Below are 17,345 nucleotides of genomic sequence, written 5' to 3' on the forward strand. Positions count from 1 at the left end.
GTTTTCTTGGTACTGCGATTGGTCCCCTCACTGTTTCTCTTTCACAATGGCCAAGCCACCTCCCTTCTACTTCAACAAAAATGAAATAAAAAAAAATAAAAGAGGGAGAGAGACCAAACCCAAATAGAACCCATTTAATCCCATAGTTGGCACTAGATCCAAACCCATTAAATAACGACTGCGAGTACACCACCTAAATTAGATAAAACCCACGTGCACCTGCATTCAAGTCAATAAGACGTGGTAAACAAAGCTCAGCTACCCACATTCCATGACAACAAACCATGGCCTTGGAACAAATCAAACAAGCAAGATCAAAATCCATGGTTCGACTGGAGAGGATCAGTCCACCGATCACAATCATGTGATGACTAATGAGCTCTAATAATACATGATTCAGTACAGTGATCAGCTTCAGATGAATTCATACCACAGTATCTTATTACCCTCTAGTATATATCATCAATCGGATCCACTCTAATATTATTTATCATAATTTAAAATATTATCTAAAAAATTTAATAAAATATTATATTTATATTTTTTTATTTTATATAAATATTTAAATTTTATTTAGTACATAGCTAATGTGATGCTAAACATACTTAAGATCCTCACGGCATCCAAACTAAAGCATTTAATTCATTCAAAAAACTTAAATTAATTAACGGGTCTCTCTCTCTCTCTCTCTCTTTCCATACAAGGAGGTGCATTGAACGGTATGCCAACCCAAGCTTAAGGTGGGCCCCACCCACCTCCTTCCGCTCTAATCTCTACATCTTTCCTGGATTTCCATATCAGCTGAGCTCTTCTCTTCCGCCGCTTTCTTCTGTGCTTCCAACAGGATCCTAGAAAGCCATAGCGACCGGAGAGGCAATGGATGACAGGATCCCTCCCAGCAACACTTACTTCCACTACTTCCCCTCAGGGATCCCTCCCAACTCCTCTCCCCACCACCACCCCAACCGCCCTCCCCCTCCCCCAACCCCTCTAGATAGAGAAAGGTCTCCATGTCAGCTTCCTTTAGACTTGTGATCTTCTATTAAAATTGGTTTCGGTGTGCAAGTTCTTGTTGTCTTTGTGCTTGTATCAGCTTTTTTTTTTATTGGATTTTCTTATTGTTTTTGAGTGAATTTTGAGCTGTTCATGGAAACGTCTTGGCTAGATTTCTTCGGATGTTCATGTTTTCTTTAGTAATTTGTTGCTTTTATGGCATGGATGCTTGGATCGCTGGGGTTTCTGTTTTAGGCAATATCTTATATATACCCGCCTTTTCTGAGTCATCGCTGTCGTCTTTGCCAATGTTTCGCTGTTGTGATCGGGTTATGTTGGTTGATGTTTCTAAGGGACTGTGTTTGCTACAACTAATCATAGTTTCTTTGGTTCTCGATAATATTTGAACAGAAGAAAAGACAGAAAGTCCTTAATTCTCTATAGTCTATTTGATGTATGCACATGTTGTGTGTGTTTGAAGAGAAGCAAACATTTACTGTTTGATATCTTGTTGGATTTTTATTTTTTTTTTTTGGAATACGCACAGAATTTTGAAAGTATATTGATTGTTGATCGTCTGATCTCCCGTTAGAATGTTTAATCTTTGTTCTTTTTTTTTTTTCCATCAGTCCTTCATTGAGTACTATCTGTGATGAGAGAATTACTGTTGGTTTGGCAGGTATTTAGCTGAGCTGATAGCTGAGAGACAAAAATTGGGACCTTTCATGCAAGTTCTTCCATTTTGTAGCAGGCTTCTAAACCAAGGCATGTTGTAATTGTCTTTGGCTATCATGTGGTCAGCTTGTTCAATTTGACAAACCTTGAATTTGGGATCATACTTATATGCTTTTTGGGAATGCCTGATATACAGTCACTGAAGAGTTTAACACAACATCGCCTAATTGGTTGAGTTTAAATGTAATGGTAATATTTTGAGCATCTTACTATGTTCTATTTAAGCACTCTGATGGACATTTAGGATGCATATCAACTCCAGTTGCAGAAGCAGCATTAGCGTTTTGTACCATCAACCATATTAAAATCAGAGACTGAAAAAGAAAGAGCCAATAAGTTTGCTTCTTCATTAGGACCTATGCAATATAAGGCAAGTTTTTCATTGCATAGCCAAATAAATGTATGGCCGATTACATTATCAAATTCCTATAAAACAGCACATGGGCCATCTGATTCCCATTAGGTTTCAGTATCTTGAGGGGGAATAGGTTGTGAAGATGTCTCAGTACACCGCAGTAAGAAAATATCTCTACAACACCTTTGTTTTATCGGCCCAAACATGGCGAATAGACAAGAAATCATATGGACTCCAGCTTATTAGATATTGGATAACTGAAGAACACTTGAGAAGCCTACCTGCTTTGATATTTTGCATTTTATAGATTAGAAACCCACTGAAATTGTGCATATTACTTTTGTTAATCGAACACTTAGTTTACTTTATATGCATAGTTATACTGTGAGAAAAAATCTTTTTCTTCCTATTGTAACATCATTATTATTAATAGGCTGCAGGTCAAGAAGCCAAGATTACCCTGTATTCTGTAAAGTGATTTATATGGTCTACACTAGTATGAAACATGGGCTTTTGATTATTATCAGATTCTTTGTTTGTATGGCTATAGCCTCTAGTAATAAATTCTAGTCTTTGAGGTAAAATGTTCATTGTTCAAAATCATCCACTTGATTCTCCTTATTTATATCATACTGGAATACATTTTCCAGATTTATTGTGCTTACTAACATATCTTGATATTGGATGTAGACTCATCCATATTGTTTCTTCTGGTCTGTTAAATGTGGTTGTCGTTGCTGCATTGTTTCTCTTGCAATCACCGATTTCAATAATTAAGAACTGACTTTAAATAATATGATTAATCTTTGCTTTCATAAATGTTACTTGGATTAGCATCTAACTTTTGTTAATTGAAACTAACTGGCCCCACTCAAGTTTATGGCAATGACATTACATAGATTCATTCTTGTAACAAATATTGTGATAACCACATGCAATACAGAAATTTTAAGAGCATCAGTTTTGGCACCTAATCAAAACTTCATTCCTGAAAGAATGGAGCATGGCAGTCCACTGAGGTTAGCTGGCCACTCTACCAATGGTGGACCAATGGATCTGGAGGGATGGTCAGCAATGCAAGTAGAGGTAGTGTTGCTACCTATCACCCTTGTTTATATACTCAGATTGTTGATTTTCTCTGTGATTAGCTTTTTATAGACCTATATCTATTTTTTCAATTTTTTTATACATGGTTTTCATCCATGATTCCTTCTTCGGAAGCAGGTGGGATTTGATTCTTTGTGGTGTGGACTTATAGCTCTCTCACATTTTACATTGACATAATTTATGATTGAATGGTCCTTTGTGAGACGCTTTTTTTTTTTTTTTGCTTTATTAACATTCTAGCACTTCTGTGTTAGTGCAAAATAGGTCAGCTTATTATAATAAATTCTTACTCCTGGCTTACTTCTGTGTATAGTTTTTTTCCATAAATGTATTCCAGCTCCTCTGTATATGCTTTAGATCTGAGACACCTGGATTCGGATATGATTAATATAAATTCCAAATTTTGATTGCAAGAGCTGGACTTGCATGAATGATGACAGTTAGATATGATTTATCAATGCAAACTGAAAGTATAAATTTGAAAGTGAGGCACAATCTTGGGAATTTGATGCATAATTTTCATGATTACTTGCCTAGCTTTGGGTGGTGTGCTGTGGGAGATAATAGCTAATCTTTTATCCAAAATGTGAATAATCTTGGTGGGATATAACTGTTAATATTTAAACTCTTGGCTTTAAAACTTGTCCAAGTGCAGGCTTTAAAGTTATTTAAGCCTCAAGGCACACCAAGGAACCCGGGTCTCTTGGAGCCTGGGCGAGACCTTGGTGCAAGGTGCCAAGCGACAAATGTGTGCCTTCATGGAGTAAATGATCTTGGACAGAGTACAGAAACATCATCATATTTTCCACTTAGCATGATGAGTTCAGAGTACCTTGACACTTGCCTCGCTCAATGAGCACAATGAGGATATTTCTGGTTGCTGGATATATATAATTAGATCTTGTGGGTGGTATGGAGCACCTCGACATATATCTCTCCTCATAAGTCTAGATGTTTCCTGGCATTCCCATTTCTGACAGTGATATATTTCTGGTTTCCTGATATATGATTGGATCTTGTGGGGTGGCATGGATCCCCTTGATACCCATCCAACCCAACATCATGCTGCTTCAGGTAGGTACGCCCTGAACTGAGTGTCGGGGCAGTTCAGCGTACCTTACTTGGTTTTAAGTCTCCTGCATAGTCAAAGCTCTGCATCAAGAATTGCATAGCTAGTAGAAGTTCCATGAATGAAAAGCATTCATTATTAGATGTATCTGGTTCTTTTACCTATTGGCAACTTCTTTACGTACAATTAAATGGTGTTATGGATGTATCTTATCTGCTTTATTAATTTAGTTTCTTTACTTGATTGATAAATAATAAGGTATAATCCTCTAATTTTTAAAAGCTTGTGCTATCACTATCTCTTATTGCCACTCCCACCTGTAACATGATTTACAAAGTAAGCATACTTCCTGGTATTCTGTTTACAGGAAAATGGTTATCTTCAAAGAATGGGGGCCTTTCATGCACCAGCAGTGGGTTGGAATGGGGCTCCTGGAGTTGCTATCGGCCCTGTTGTAAAGAAAGTTGTGAGATTAGATGTTCCTGCTGACAAGTTTCCTAATGTATGCAAATTGTTCTAAAATGTTAGTTGACTCAAAAGGAAGTTCACATTTGATTTTATAGTGGCTGATCTATGGCATGTTTCAGTACAACTTTGTTGGCCGTTTGTTGGGACCACGTGGTAACTCTTTGAAAAGGGTTGAGGCTACAACACAATGCAGAGTTTACATAAGAGGTCAAGGTTCGGTCAAGGATTCTCTCAAGGTATTATGATATCTTGTGACTTACATTATTTGAAAATGTTTTGGCTCTTCACGTAGTGCCATTACTAATGTGCCCCTCATTCTACATGTTCAGTATTTTTCACTGTCCAAGGATTCAACTATTAAACACTAATCAGGGAATACAATTTCAGAGGCCCTCAGGTCTGGCTTGATCTCTATAGCAAAGACAACAGGCACTCATCAAAATTACATAATGGTTGTGAGGCCTGGCCCAAGCAACGAATCCAAAGCCCAAAACAAAAAAAAAAAAAAAAGAAGGAAAACAGGAGAGAAGACTCCCGAACGGAGTCTTCTTCCTCCCCTCGCCGGCTCCCAATCGGAGTCGGAATCGATCTCCCTCCAGTCCTATTTAAGGAGGAGATCCCTCCTCTCTCCTTTCCACCGAAAATCCTAAGCTCAAACGGCGGCAATCGCCGGAGATTCCTCACGGAGACCCGTCGCTGTGCCGTCCAATTTCTCATCGGAAAAACCTCGCCGGCGTCGGAGGTAAGCTTCCTCCCTTCCTCTCTCCTCCCCCTTCCTTTCCGTGCCGATGTGCACGCTTGCCGGCGACCGAAGTCGCCGGATTTTATTGCGGAAAAATCTTCTTTTTTTGCCGTTTTTTCGTTGCGGTGGTCACCGTCGACCACCGGTTTGGCCTCCTCTTACCGCGGATCGCCTCTCCTCCTGCCGACGGCAGTCTCACGCCGACCACGCCGCCGGCCGGCCGCCCAACGAGGGGACCTTAAGGTCCCCTGTTTCAGCCCAAAAGAAGCCCACGGGAGAAGAAGAAAAGAAGAAGAAGAAGAAGGAAAAGAAAAGAAAAAGAAAAGAAGAAGGAAAAGAAAGAAAAGAAAAGAAAGAAAAAAGAAGAAAAGAAAAGAAAAAGAAAAGGGAAAAGGAAAAAAAAAGAAAGAAAAAAAATAAAATAATAATAATATAATAATAATAAATAGGATTTTCTCTCCTCTCTCTTCCATGAAGAAAAAGAAAAAAAAAAAAGAGAGAAAGAAAGAAAAGAAGAAAGAGAAAAATTAAATTAATTAATAAATAATGATATAAATAATAAAATATGAGAAAGAGAGTTTCTCTCTCTCTTCAGCCTGAACTAGTATTTTCTCTCTCTAGAATTGGACTTTCTCTCTCTACTTTCTCTCTCTAGAATCCTCTCTCTAGATTATTTCTCTCTCCTAAGATTTTTAGAATTTTGAGAAGAATGATGATGAATTTAAATGATTCTCGTAATGGATTTTTGATCTGTGATCGTCGGACGATACACCGACATCCACTTTGATCAGATCAGATATTTTTAGATTTTATTTCTCATGATCTTATTTAATTATCCACATGATAATTTTAGCATGATTTGATCTGATCGATCAGAATTTGTTAAATCATATTGTCTGAAGAATTCAAGATGAGTTTTCTCTCTCTAGAATTTTCTCTCTCTAGAATTTTCTCTCTCTAAAATATTCTCTCTCTTGATTGATTCTCTCTCTAAAAAAGGTTAGTGAATGAAGAAATTTTTTTAATAAGTCTGATCTGATTCTAATGAAGAATCCTGATCCATGATTGTCAGACAGCGTACTGGCACCCACCTTAATCAGACCATGAATCTTTAGATTTTATTATCCATGATTCCGATCTAGCCATGATTTGATTTGATCATGTTGGTTTCACCAATTGAGATATTGGACCAATCGTAATGTTGGATTGTGTCACCTGATCAATTTGAATTGTACCTCATGAATTTTCTCTCCTCTGATTTTCTCTCTCCACTTGATTTTATGAAATCGATGAAGAAACCTCGATCCTATCACTTCGAATCTGATTTGATCTGATAGTCAAACTTTGGATCATTTAGGTCCTAATTAGATTTTGATTAGATAAAATTAGATGATCGGACCCAATCTAAACCGTTGAAATATGGTATTCGTATTCTTTCTAATTATTGAAATTGATTCTGTATAGGATTGTGGATGTTTGATCATGGGATATCGCGATATGATCTACGAACAGAATTTTTGAAAAAAATTTATAGAATTATATGGATTTATTGGAATACGTTTGAGGTAAGTAGTGTTTACTTTTACTGAATTTATCTGGTAAATTATGAATTAAATAAATTTATGCATGCTTGTGATTGAAATTATTTATTGAAATAATTGTTGGAATTATTTATGATGAAAGTTAATTGTAGAAAATTATTTATGATTGAAGTTATTTGCTGAACAATTATTATGATGATATATGATCTCAAAGAATGTTATAATTGATTTGACTTGAATATCAAATAATTTTATTATTTTGAAAATAATAAGTGAATTGGAAGACAATATGAAATTGACAACCTGACTGTGTTGAGGACCCCGCCAACGGGGGCATATACGTTGGCAATTGACTGTCCTGAGGATTTATGTCGCCAGTAAGACCAGCGACATGTCGCCAGATAGACCAGCGACAAAACCGCCAGTTAGACCAGCGGTTCCAAAGGACTTGGCTGCCAGATGATTCGCAGCCCACCGCAAGCAGATACGCGGTATTATGACCCTGCCACAGGGATAATGTGGTCATAGTCATGGTTGGTAAGAAGAATTTAAGAAATTGATGAATTTAAGAAGAAAAGTATAATTAGAAATTATGATGAATTGACTTTTATATATGATTGACAGTATGAATATGATTTCATGAAATTACATATTGATTTGTTATGCATAGTATTATTTGCCTGATTATTCAGTTAAAGGTATACACTGCTTACTGGGCTATTTAGCTCATGATAAGTTTTATGTTTTTCTTACAGATCCAGAAAATTAGCATGATGTGGGATTTCGGTTGGGAGAGCGATTAGAGATGGAGTTAACTCATTGATTTAGGATTTTTCTCAGAATTGATTCAAGACTTTTAGTTTTGTTTTAGTGTTGACTTTGTCAGACAGTTACTTTCTTTTGAACACTAAGTTTTGATTTGTTATTTGAATTAAGGTTTGATTATTGAATAAAAAAAAATTTATTTAACTGTTTGTGAAGATATCATGATGAGATGCCTTGCATGCTTATGGGAAAAGTATTCTATAAGTATGCGGCGGTTGCCATGATCCTCGATTCAAATCTCGGGTCGGGGGCATGACAATTAATATGGTATCAGAGCATAAATGGATGAATTATGAAACATAGAATCAGATATAAAATGGATGTAAGTGGATAGACACCAGGGACATTATAGTGTAGATCTTTGATGATTATAGTGGGAGAAATATTTATAAATTTTGATTAAACATTGAGATTATGTACGAAAGGATCACAATAGATTATAACATATAGAATTTGAAATATGATGGATGATCTATTGATCATGATATGATTAGTTAGATCTTGATCGAAAGTAATCACAAAAGGATTGATATAAAATTGTATTGTGCATTATGGTTATTAATTTGATCATTGGTTATTCAAGTGAATCGTAAGTTCAAATTCGATGTGAGAATAATACTATGATATTACTTTTAGTTGAGAAGTTGACTATTATTGGCAAGATAAAGATTTGATAATAAAATGTTGTTCCAGAATGGGCTAAGAAAGTTTTTTTTTTTTATGATGCTTGATTGGAATATTTATTGAAATTGAACTTGGTATGTGAATCATATATATAAAGTGACATATTATGATGAATGTATATTTGGAGATATTGCAAAGAAGCCTATTTCTTATTGATGAAATCGATTATGAGGTTGTAGAATATTCATCGTACCGGAATCTTTAATCATCATCCTTAGATCTAGATAATAGATCTTATTATGTCTCTTAGAGACTACATGATGTGTATGAAATTTCAATTTAAAGATTTCGTATCTAAGTTGATCAAGAGATTTTCTGATATTATTGTTGAGGTTGTTAATAAAAAATTGATATCTTTAGATTAAGATAAAAGATATGATTTATATTTATCTCAGATTAAGAGATCCATGTGAATTTACAATTTAAAAATTTTGGATTTAAGAATTGATATGGAGTTCCTTTGCTTTTGTTAACGAGGTTCCTAATTGAATCTACTATTAAATGGAGATTTGATTTTTTTGAAGCTTGTATAATTGTTATGAAAGGATATTTGATAGATATTGAAGATCCTGATGATAGAAATTTTAGAAAAAAAAATAATGATTTAAAATTCTTATATATTCTGATTATGTCCAAATTTGATGGAGCATCAAAGAATTTTTTCGTTGATTTGACTTATCAAGATTTTTGGTTTGAAAATTATCGAATTGAATTGATATGAAAATTGAGATTTGATTCATATTGATTATAGTAAATCTATATGATGGTTTAAATATAATATTGGACTCAAGGGTTAATCAAGATTATTGTACACCAGTAAAAGTATGAATGAGAATCGAAAGTTAATCTTTGACTTCAATTGAAATTTAAAATTTTAGATCTTTTCTATTGATAAGATAAAGAAATAATTTGATCAAAATTTTTTTTGATGAACCTAAAAAATTTTGATTGTTAGATCAGAGTGCGCAGCGGAAGCATGGTAATCTGGATTACTTTAAGTAAGTCAGGAATGTTGATTCTTTGAGTCAAAGAATTATGATAGATGATATGGTTTGATACAAGAAAATTTATTGACATTAGAAAGAATAATATTTTAAAATTTAAAATTATTTTAGATATCCTAATGTGACTTTTTAAAAGTAGTGCTTCCACCTACTATGCTACAAAAATAATTAGCATCCTAATTCTAGGATGAGTGGACCTTTGATTTTAGATTTAGAATATTTAGAGATAAATTTTTTCTATCCTAGAATTAAATTTTATAATTTTCTAATTACTAGGAAGAACTTGAGATTGTTTATCGAATGATGATTTTGATCTTAGATTATTATACTCAAATATTTATCTCCAGGGTATAATGAAATTTGAAGTTAGAATTCTTTTGATCATTATTATTTCTCTGACTGAATGGAAAAGATTGAGGTTATCTATTGATATTGACGATTGTTCTACAAAAGATGGATTGGAGTTATTTATAATTTAATTTGATAATGAATCGATTAATTAAGAGTTGTTAATGTTTAGATAAAGAAAATTGATATACTTACTTAGAATAGAGATATTGAAAAATATAGTTTTGATTTAGATCAAATTTTGAGTTATTGATTTTTATTATGGAATGACTTAATGATAAATTTGCTTCAAGAATTAGAATATTTAAGAGTTTGAGGATTTGAGTAAGAAAATTTTGATGACTAGAAAATAGTGATAACGATTCAATCAACAATGGTGATACTGATCTTTATGAAATGACTTAATGATGAAGCTGCATCGAGAATTAAATATCAAAAGTTCAGAAATGAGATTGAAATGATAAATTTTCAATCTTTGAAAGTATGAATAAGAGGAAATATTTTTGAATTTTGATTAATTGGGATGTCATCATATGATTCATAGAAGTATGTTTTTCCTATCTTATGATGGGTTGGAATTAAGAGTGGTTAATATTTTGAAATAAATAAATAAATAAATGAATGATGATGAATGAAGTTCTTATGCAAGAATAGAGATATTGACCTTCTTCTATTCACAAGAGATAGATTTGATTTGAGTCATGAGATATTGAACATTATTTTACAGAAAATGAGATCATAATTTTGAAATTTTGAAATATTGAAAATCTTTGAGATGTTGATCTTGATAAATAAGAAAATGGATGGTTCCGTTCAGATAGATATTTGATGTACCGACTTTTTCTTATGAAATGATTTAAGAATGAAATTATATCAAGAATTAGAATATTTATGGATGAGATTCAAATAAGAAACTATGAAGACTCAAGCAAGGAAAAATTTCGAGGACGAAATTTCTTTAGAGGGGAAGAATGTGAGGCCTGGCCCAAGCAACGAATCCAAAGCCCAAAACAAAAAAAAAAAAAAAGGAAGGAAAACAGGGGAGAAGACTCCCGAACGGAGTCTTCTTCCTCCTCTCGCCGGCTCCCAATCGGAGTCGGAATCGATCTCCCTCCGGTCCTATTTAAGGAGGAGATCCCTCCTCTCTCCTTTCCACCGAAAATCCTAAGCTCAAACGGCGGCAATCGCCGGAGATTCCTCATGGAGACCCGTCGCTGTGCCGTCCAATTTCTCGTCGGAAAAACCTCGCCGGCGTCGGAGGTAAGCTTCCTCCCCTTCCTCTCTCCTCCCCCTTCCTTCCCGTGCCGATGTGCACGCTCGCCGGCGACCGAAGTCGCCGGATTTTATTGCGGAAAAATCTTCTTTTTTTACCGTTTTTTCGTTGCCGGTGGTCACCGTCGACCACCGGTTTGGCCTCCTCTTACCGCGGATCGCCTCTCCTCCTGTCGATGGCAGTCTCACGCCGACCACGCCGCCGGCCGACCGCCCAACGAGGGGACCTTAAGGTCCCCTGTTTCAGCCCAAAAGAAGCCCACGGGAGAAGAAGAAAAGAAGAAGAAGAAGAAGGAAAAGAAAAAGAAAAAGAAAAGAAGAAGGAAAAGAAAAGAAAAGAAAAGAAAAGAAAAAGAAGAAAAAGAAAAGAAAAAGAAAAGGGAAAAGGAAAAAAAAGAAAGAAGAAAAATAAAATAATAATAATATAATAATAATAAATAGGATTTTCTCTCCTCTCTCTTCCATGAAGAAAAAGAAAAAAAAAGAGAGAAAGAAAGAAAAGAAGAAAGAGAAAAATTAAATTAATTAATAAATAATGATATAAATAATAAAATATGAGAAAGAGAGTTTCTCTCTCTCTTCAGCCTGAACTAGTATTTTCTCTCTCTAGAATTAGACTTTCTCTCTCTACTTTCTCTCTCTAGAATCCTCTCTCTAGATTATTTCTCTCTCCTAAGATTTTTAGAATTTTGAGAAGAATGATGATGAATTTAAATGATTCTCGTAATGGATTTTTGATCTGTGATCGTCGGACGATACACCGACATCCACTTTGATCAGATCAGATATTTTTAGATTTTATTTCTCATGATCTTATTTAATTATCCACATGATAATTTTAGCATGATTTGATCTGATCGATCAGAATTTGTTAAATCATATTGTCTGAAGAATTCAAGATGAGTTTTCTCTCTCTAGAATTTTCTCTCTCTAGAATTTTCTCTCTCTAAAATATTCTCTCTCTTGATTGATTCTCTCTCTAAAAAAGGTTAGTGAATGAAGAAATTTTTTTTAATAAGTCTGATCTGATTCTAATGAAGAATCCTGATCCATGATTGTCAGACAGCGTACTGGCACCCACCTTAATCAGACCATGAATCTTTAGATTTTATTATCCATGATTCCGATCTAGCCATGATTTGATTTGATCATGTTGGTTTCACCAATTGAGATATTGGACCAATCGTAATGTTGGATTGTGTCACCTGATCAATTTGAATTGTACCTCATGAATTTTCTCTCCTCTGATTTTCTCTCTCCACTTGATTTTATGAAATCGATGAAGAAATCTCGATCCTATCACTTCGAATCTGATTTGATCTGATAGTCAAACTTTGGATCATTTAGGTCATAATTAGATTTTGATTAGATAAAATTAGATGATCGGACCCAATCTAAACCGTTGAAATATGGTATTCGTATTCTTTCTAATTATTGAAATTGATTCTGTATAGGATTGTGGATGTTTGATCATGGGATATCGCGATATGATCTACGAACAGAATTTTTGAAAAAAAATTTATAGAATTATGTGGATTTATTGGAATACGTTTGAGGTAAGTAGTGTTTACTTTTACTGAATTTATCTGGTAAATTATGAATTAAATAAATTTATGCATGCTTGTGATTGAAATTATTTATTGAAATAATTGTTGGAATTATTTATGATGAAAGTTAATTGTAGAAAATTATTTATGATTGAAGTTATTTGCTGAACAATTATTATGATGATATATGATCTCAAAGAATGTTATAATTGATTTGACTTGAATATCAAATAATTTTATTATTTTGAAAATAATAAGTGAATTGGAAGACAATATGAAATTGACAACCTGACTGTGTTGAGGACCCCGCCAACGGGGGCATATACGTTGGCAATTGACTGTCCTGAGGATTTATGTCGCCAGTAAGACCAGCGACATGTCGCCAGATAGACCAGCGACAAAACCGCCAGTTAGACCAGCGGTTCCAAAGGACTTGGCTGCCAGATGATTCGCAGCCCACCGCAAGCAGATACGCGGTATTATGACCCTGCCACAGGGATAATGTGGTCATAGTCATGGTTGGTAAGAAGAATTTAAGAAATTGATGAATTTAAGAAGAAAAGTATAATTAGAAATTATGATGAATTGACTTTTATATATGATTGACAGTATGAATATGATTTCATGAAATTACATATTGATTTGTTATGCATAGTATTATTTGCCTGATTATTCAGTTAAAGGTATACACTGCTTACTGGGCTATTTAGCTCATGATAAGTTTTATGTTTTTCTTACAGATCCAGAAAATTAGCATGATGTGGGATTTCTGTTGGGAGAGCGATTAGAGATGGAGTTAACTCATTGATTTAGGATTTTTCTCAGAATTGATTCAAGACTTTTAGTTTTGTTTTAGTGTTGACTTTGTTAGACAGTTACTTTCTTTTGAATACTAAGTTTTGATTTGTTATTTGAATTAAGATTTGATTATTGAATAAAAAAAAAATTTATTTAACTGTTTGTGAAGATATCATGATGAGATGCCTTGCATGCTTATGGGAAAAGTATTCTATAAGTATGCGGCGGTTGCCATGACCCTCGATTCAAATCTCAGGTCGGGGGCATGACAATGGTAGAATTGATTACCTAGGCATAGAAGGTTTAGCATACAAGGCTCATGAATAAACCCATATTAATTTGATAGGATGGGCTTCTTATATCTGTTCATGACATGCACGAACAGTTTATGTTGTAAACAAAAGCATGAAAGATTTAAAGGGTAGTCCTTCTATCATATAAACTTGTTTATTGTAACTTGCAAACTCAGCTTGTGCTTTTTGGATATGATACTCCTTTAATTAAACAGTTCTGAACTGCATGGTTTCTCTAAAGTTGTTAGTTGATTTTAAGAGCAATTTTCTAATGTACCATGGATCTTTTGTATAGCTCTCCATATGTTTTTCTACTTGGAGAAAATTCTCACCTACCATGCTTGTGTCAATCAGGGGCTGATGGAGTACTATGTATTGTATGAAGTTCTAAGATATAGTAGTATGTAAATATTGGAGACATTGCCAGAAACAGTAGAACATTTTCGTTTACTCTAGGCTACTCGTGTTGGCTTTCTAGTGGCAAATAGATATGTTTTCAACATTTAAACAAGAATTTGGAGTTTCAGACTTTATAGACAAACCTTACTTCGTAAGTCATAATAAAGAAATAATATTTTGTTGCTAAGAAAATGTGATGTACTTATAATTCACCTTTTTTGAAAGAAAAGATTTAATTTCCAGGTGCAACTGTATTAGCAAGTTATAGTTGCTATAGTCATAAACTGCACTTTGCCAATGTAAACTATCTTCAAAATTTCCAATTGCAAGCTTCAATCTTTTGTAAAGGTTGCCCTCATGAATCTTCTAGTGGAATATTTTAAAAGTTATAGCATCTTGCCATCCAATTGTAGCGTTCTCATCAGGATTTCTGCATCTATTATATAAATTTGGTCAATATCCATGTACCTCCTGATAATTGAGCAAGATGTAATCAAAGAAAAATAATGCTTAAAGTGGCACAAAGGCTTGCTCTTTTCTTAAATAGCAGCAGAGCTATGAACTGGTTCACATGACATTTGTTTCATGTATATTCTTCCATAATCCTGGGTCTTTTGTCACAAAGACATATATTTAGCCAAACACTTTTGCCACATACAGGGAGTTTATGCTTGTGTATATCCAGCTGGTTTCTCCTGCCAATATATTGAGATTGCATGAACTAAGCTCCTGTAATTTTCATTTTTGAGAGGGTTGACTTATTTCCACCAAAAAAGAGAGGGCTCACCTATAACATGTGCAGTGTGTTTCCCCAAAATATCTGGTTAACCCTAATATCTTAGCAAAATGCCAAGGGAAAAGTTGGAATTTTGGCCTCCAATCCTAATTCCTTTCGAATCAGGCCACCCCTAGCCTCCATGAATCATAGCAAAAACTGGGTTTGCACCCTTTCTGGAGGCATTTTGGTTTGAAATAGCAGCACTGGTATACATACATACATGCACAGACATGGTGTGGACACCCATTCATATGAATGTAATGTGGAACATTTTTTGTGTATCAAATGATTATCCATTTATTTGCATGTTTCATGCAATTCTAATTCAAGCAATGTATAGCCTCAACTGATTGCTACTTAACTGCTCCTGAAACCCATCCTTCTTTATAGGAAGAGAAGCTAAGAGATAAACCTGGATATGAGCACCTTAATGAGCCATTGCATCTGCTTGTGGAGGCCGAGTTTCCAGCAGATATGATTGATGCCCGATTGAGCCAAGCTGTGGGGATTTTGGAAGATCTTTTGAAGCCAGTGGTACATAAAAGGAACTCCAACACCCTGAGCTCTCTCTCTCTCTCTCTAGCACATGCATGCACTTCAACTGCTAATGAGATTTTATTTCAGGACGAGTCCAAAGATTACTACAAGAAACAACAGTTGAGAGAATTGGCCATGCTGAATGGTACCCTAAGAGAGGAGAGCCCTCAGATGAGCCCCAGTGCATCGCCATTTAACAGCACAGGAATGAAACGAGCAAAAACAGGACGATAGATCGAAGTCATAGCCGTTGATTCTTGACCTCTAAATTAGGACAGTTTTACCCAATGGCAGAGTGCCATTCTCACCTTTGCATAATTTACATTATTCTTAATGATAAATATCAGGAGGAGATTGTGAGAAAGTAAATGCATCCATCAGTGGTACACTAAGATGTGTCCTTTGATCTAGATGTTTCTTGGTTCCTGGTTACAAATGCCTGAATATTACTCCTAGCTTGCTCATCATCTGTGTAACCTTATCTGAATGTTATGTATGATATCATGAGCATGGGACTGCTTTATACGAATTTCCCATGATAAGATGTTAGATAGTATGACCTCTGTAGTTAGCCTAAGTTATGTACTTGACACAGCTTGTAATTTGTGATCCATATTCTCATAACTTTGGTGTGGTTGTCACTCAAGCACCATAATGCATTAGAATTTTTGCCCTATCTTTTGTTTTTGCAGACCAATATCATATTTACCCGCACTTCCTATTCTCTTTATGCTTGTTTCTAAACCCGGGAAATTGGATAATTTGTTGTTTGAGAGACCATGGCTTTGCAGATTATCTGCAGATGGAGTTGAAGGGCAAGATACTTCTTATGATGTATTTGTTGGATTCTCCTTTCATATGAAAAAAATAAAAAAACTGTGTCAGAATAAGTTCAAGATTTTGCTGTTATATGTACTGTTCAGCAAAAAATGGGATCGTGTATTTTGTCTCTACGCTTCTTTCAAACCATTTGGATCGTCTTTCATAGGTAATATATTATTTTGCTCATGAGATGGAGATACTTGTTTAACAGAAGTGATGAAGGCAATCCTTCTCAAGGGTTTTGCTTAAATAACTACAAGAACATATTTTGTAGTCTCGGTTTAGATGTGTTTGTTTTCATTTGATAGCACCAAAAGTGCCTTCTAGTTTTGCAACAAGTTTCTGACACTCTACTTTGAACGTAATGCTTTTGAATTCACCAGTTGTTTGGCAAAAGGATGCGCAGATTGTTTATATAATTATACAAACTAATGGCTTTGTATCAAGGTTTCGAATATCAGTACCGGAGGTTGTTTGCTGGAATGGAATGTTGACGGGTGTGCATGGCATAAGACTACCAAAACAATGTGCATTGGTGCTAAAAACTATGCCACTCACACTGGCTCTGTTCCGGCAAAATCATGTTTAGAACGAATGGGGGAGATCTAAAAGACAGGTCCATTAAAGTAAGATTGAATTGACAAAATATTAAATGTTTTTTTCAACGTTCCTAATTATTATTGTTAAAAATATAGATTAAGAAGTGTGTGATGTGAGTTTTTTTTTTTTTTTGGTTTTCAAGTGGGGTGCTGAATCAAGTTTTAAAAGGGTAACCAAGGTCAGACATGCGAATTTTAAAAAAAAAAAAAAAAGTCTGATTACTGCATCTGGGACTTTTTGTTTGGATTTGAATCTTAGAAACTCACTGGCACTTTATCAGGTCTGGTGTAATTTACCTAAAAATAACATATATTCGCCGACCGAGCATTTGCTTCACATGCCAGTCATCCATTCACAAAAGTAAGTAATTTATGGTCCATGTCAATAAATTCTCTTGGGACCCTAACTCTTCTATTTAGCCAATGAAA

At 34.8% G+C, this 17,345-nt stretch overlaps 1 protein-coding gene across 2 annotated transcripts; it reads left to right on the top strand.

The window, feature by feature from the left end:
* The first annotated feature begins 782 nt into the window (after positions 1–782).
* LOC105051583 (KH domain-containing protein At1g09660/At1g09670) lies at positions 783–16,171 on the top strand. Of its 2 annotated transcripts, none has more exons than XM_010932106.3 (7): positions 783–1,004; positions 1,673–1,758; positions 3,027–3,169; positions 4,627–4,761; positions 4,847–4,963; positions 15,349–15,492; positions 15,583–16,171. In XM_010932106.3, the coding sequence occupies exons 1-7, from the start codon at positions 877–879 to the stop codon at positions 15,727–15,729; spliced, it is 900 nt and encodes a 299-aa protein (XP_010930408.1). In that variant the 5' UTR covers positions 783–876; the 3' UTR covers positions 15,730–16,171. The 2 variants fall into 2 exon arrangements, with proteins under 2 accessions (XP_010930408.1, XP_019708423.1); XM_019852864.2 differs by having other exon boundaries at positions 994–1,012.
* Positions 16,172–17,345: the final 1,174 nt, after the last annotated feature.

Source organism: Elaeis guineensis, chromosome 9 (assembly GCF_000442705.2).
Source record: "Elaeis guineensis isolate ETL-2024a chromosome 9, EG11, whole genome shotgun sequence".
NCBI classification, from domain to species: Eukaryota; Viridiplantae; Streptophyta; class Magnoliopsida; order Arecales; family Arecaceae; genus Elaeis; species Elaeis guineensis.

What these genes read in the sequence shown, in the direction of transcription:
- LOC105051583 (XM_010932106.3), top strand. Translation starts at nt 877, where the DNA reads ATGGATGACAGGATCCCTCCCAGCAACACTTACTTCCACTACTTCCCC. An exon ending in ACCCCTCTAGATAGAGAAAG is followed by an intron (nt 1,005 to 1,672) that starts GTCTCCATGTCA and finishes TTGGTTTGGCAG; the next exon opens with GTATTTAGCTGAGCTGATAG. An exon ending in CGGTCAAGGATTCTCTCAAG is followed by an intron (nt 4,964 to 15,348) that starts GTATTATGATAT and finishes CCTTCTTTATAG; the next exon opens with GAAGAGAAGCTAAGAGATAA.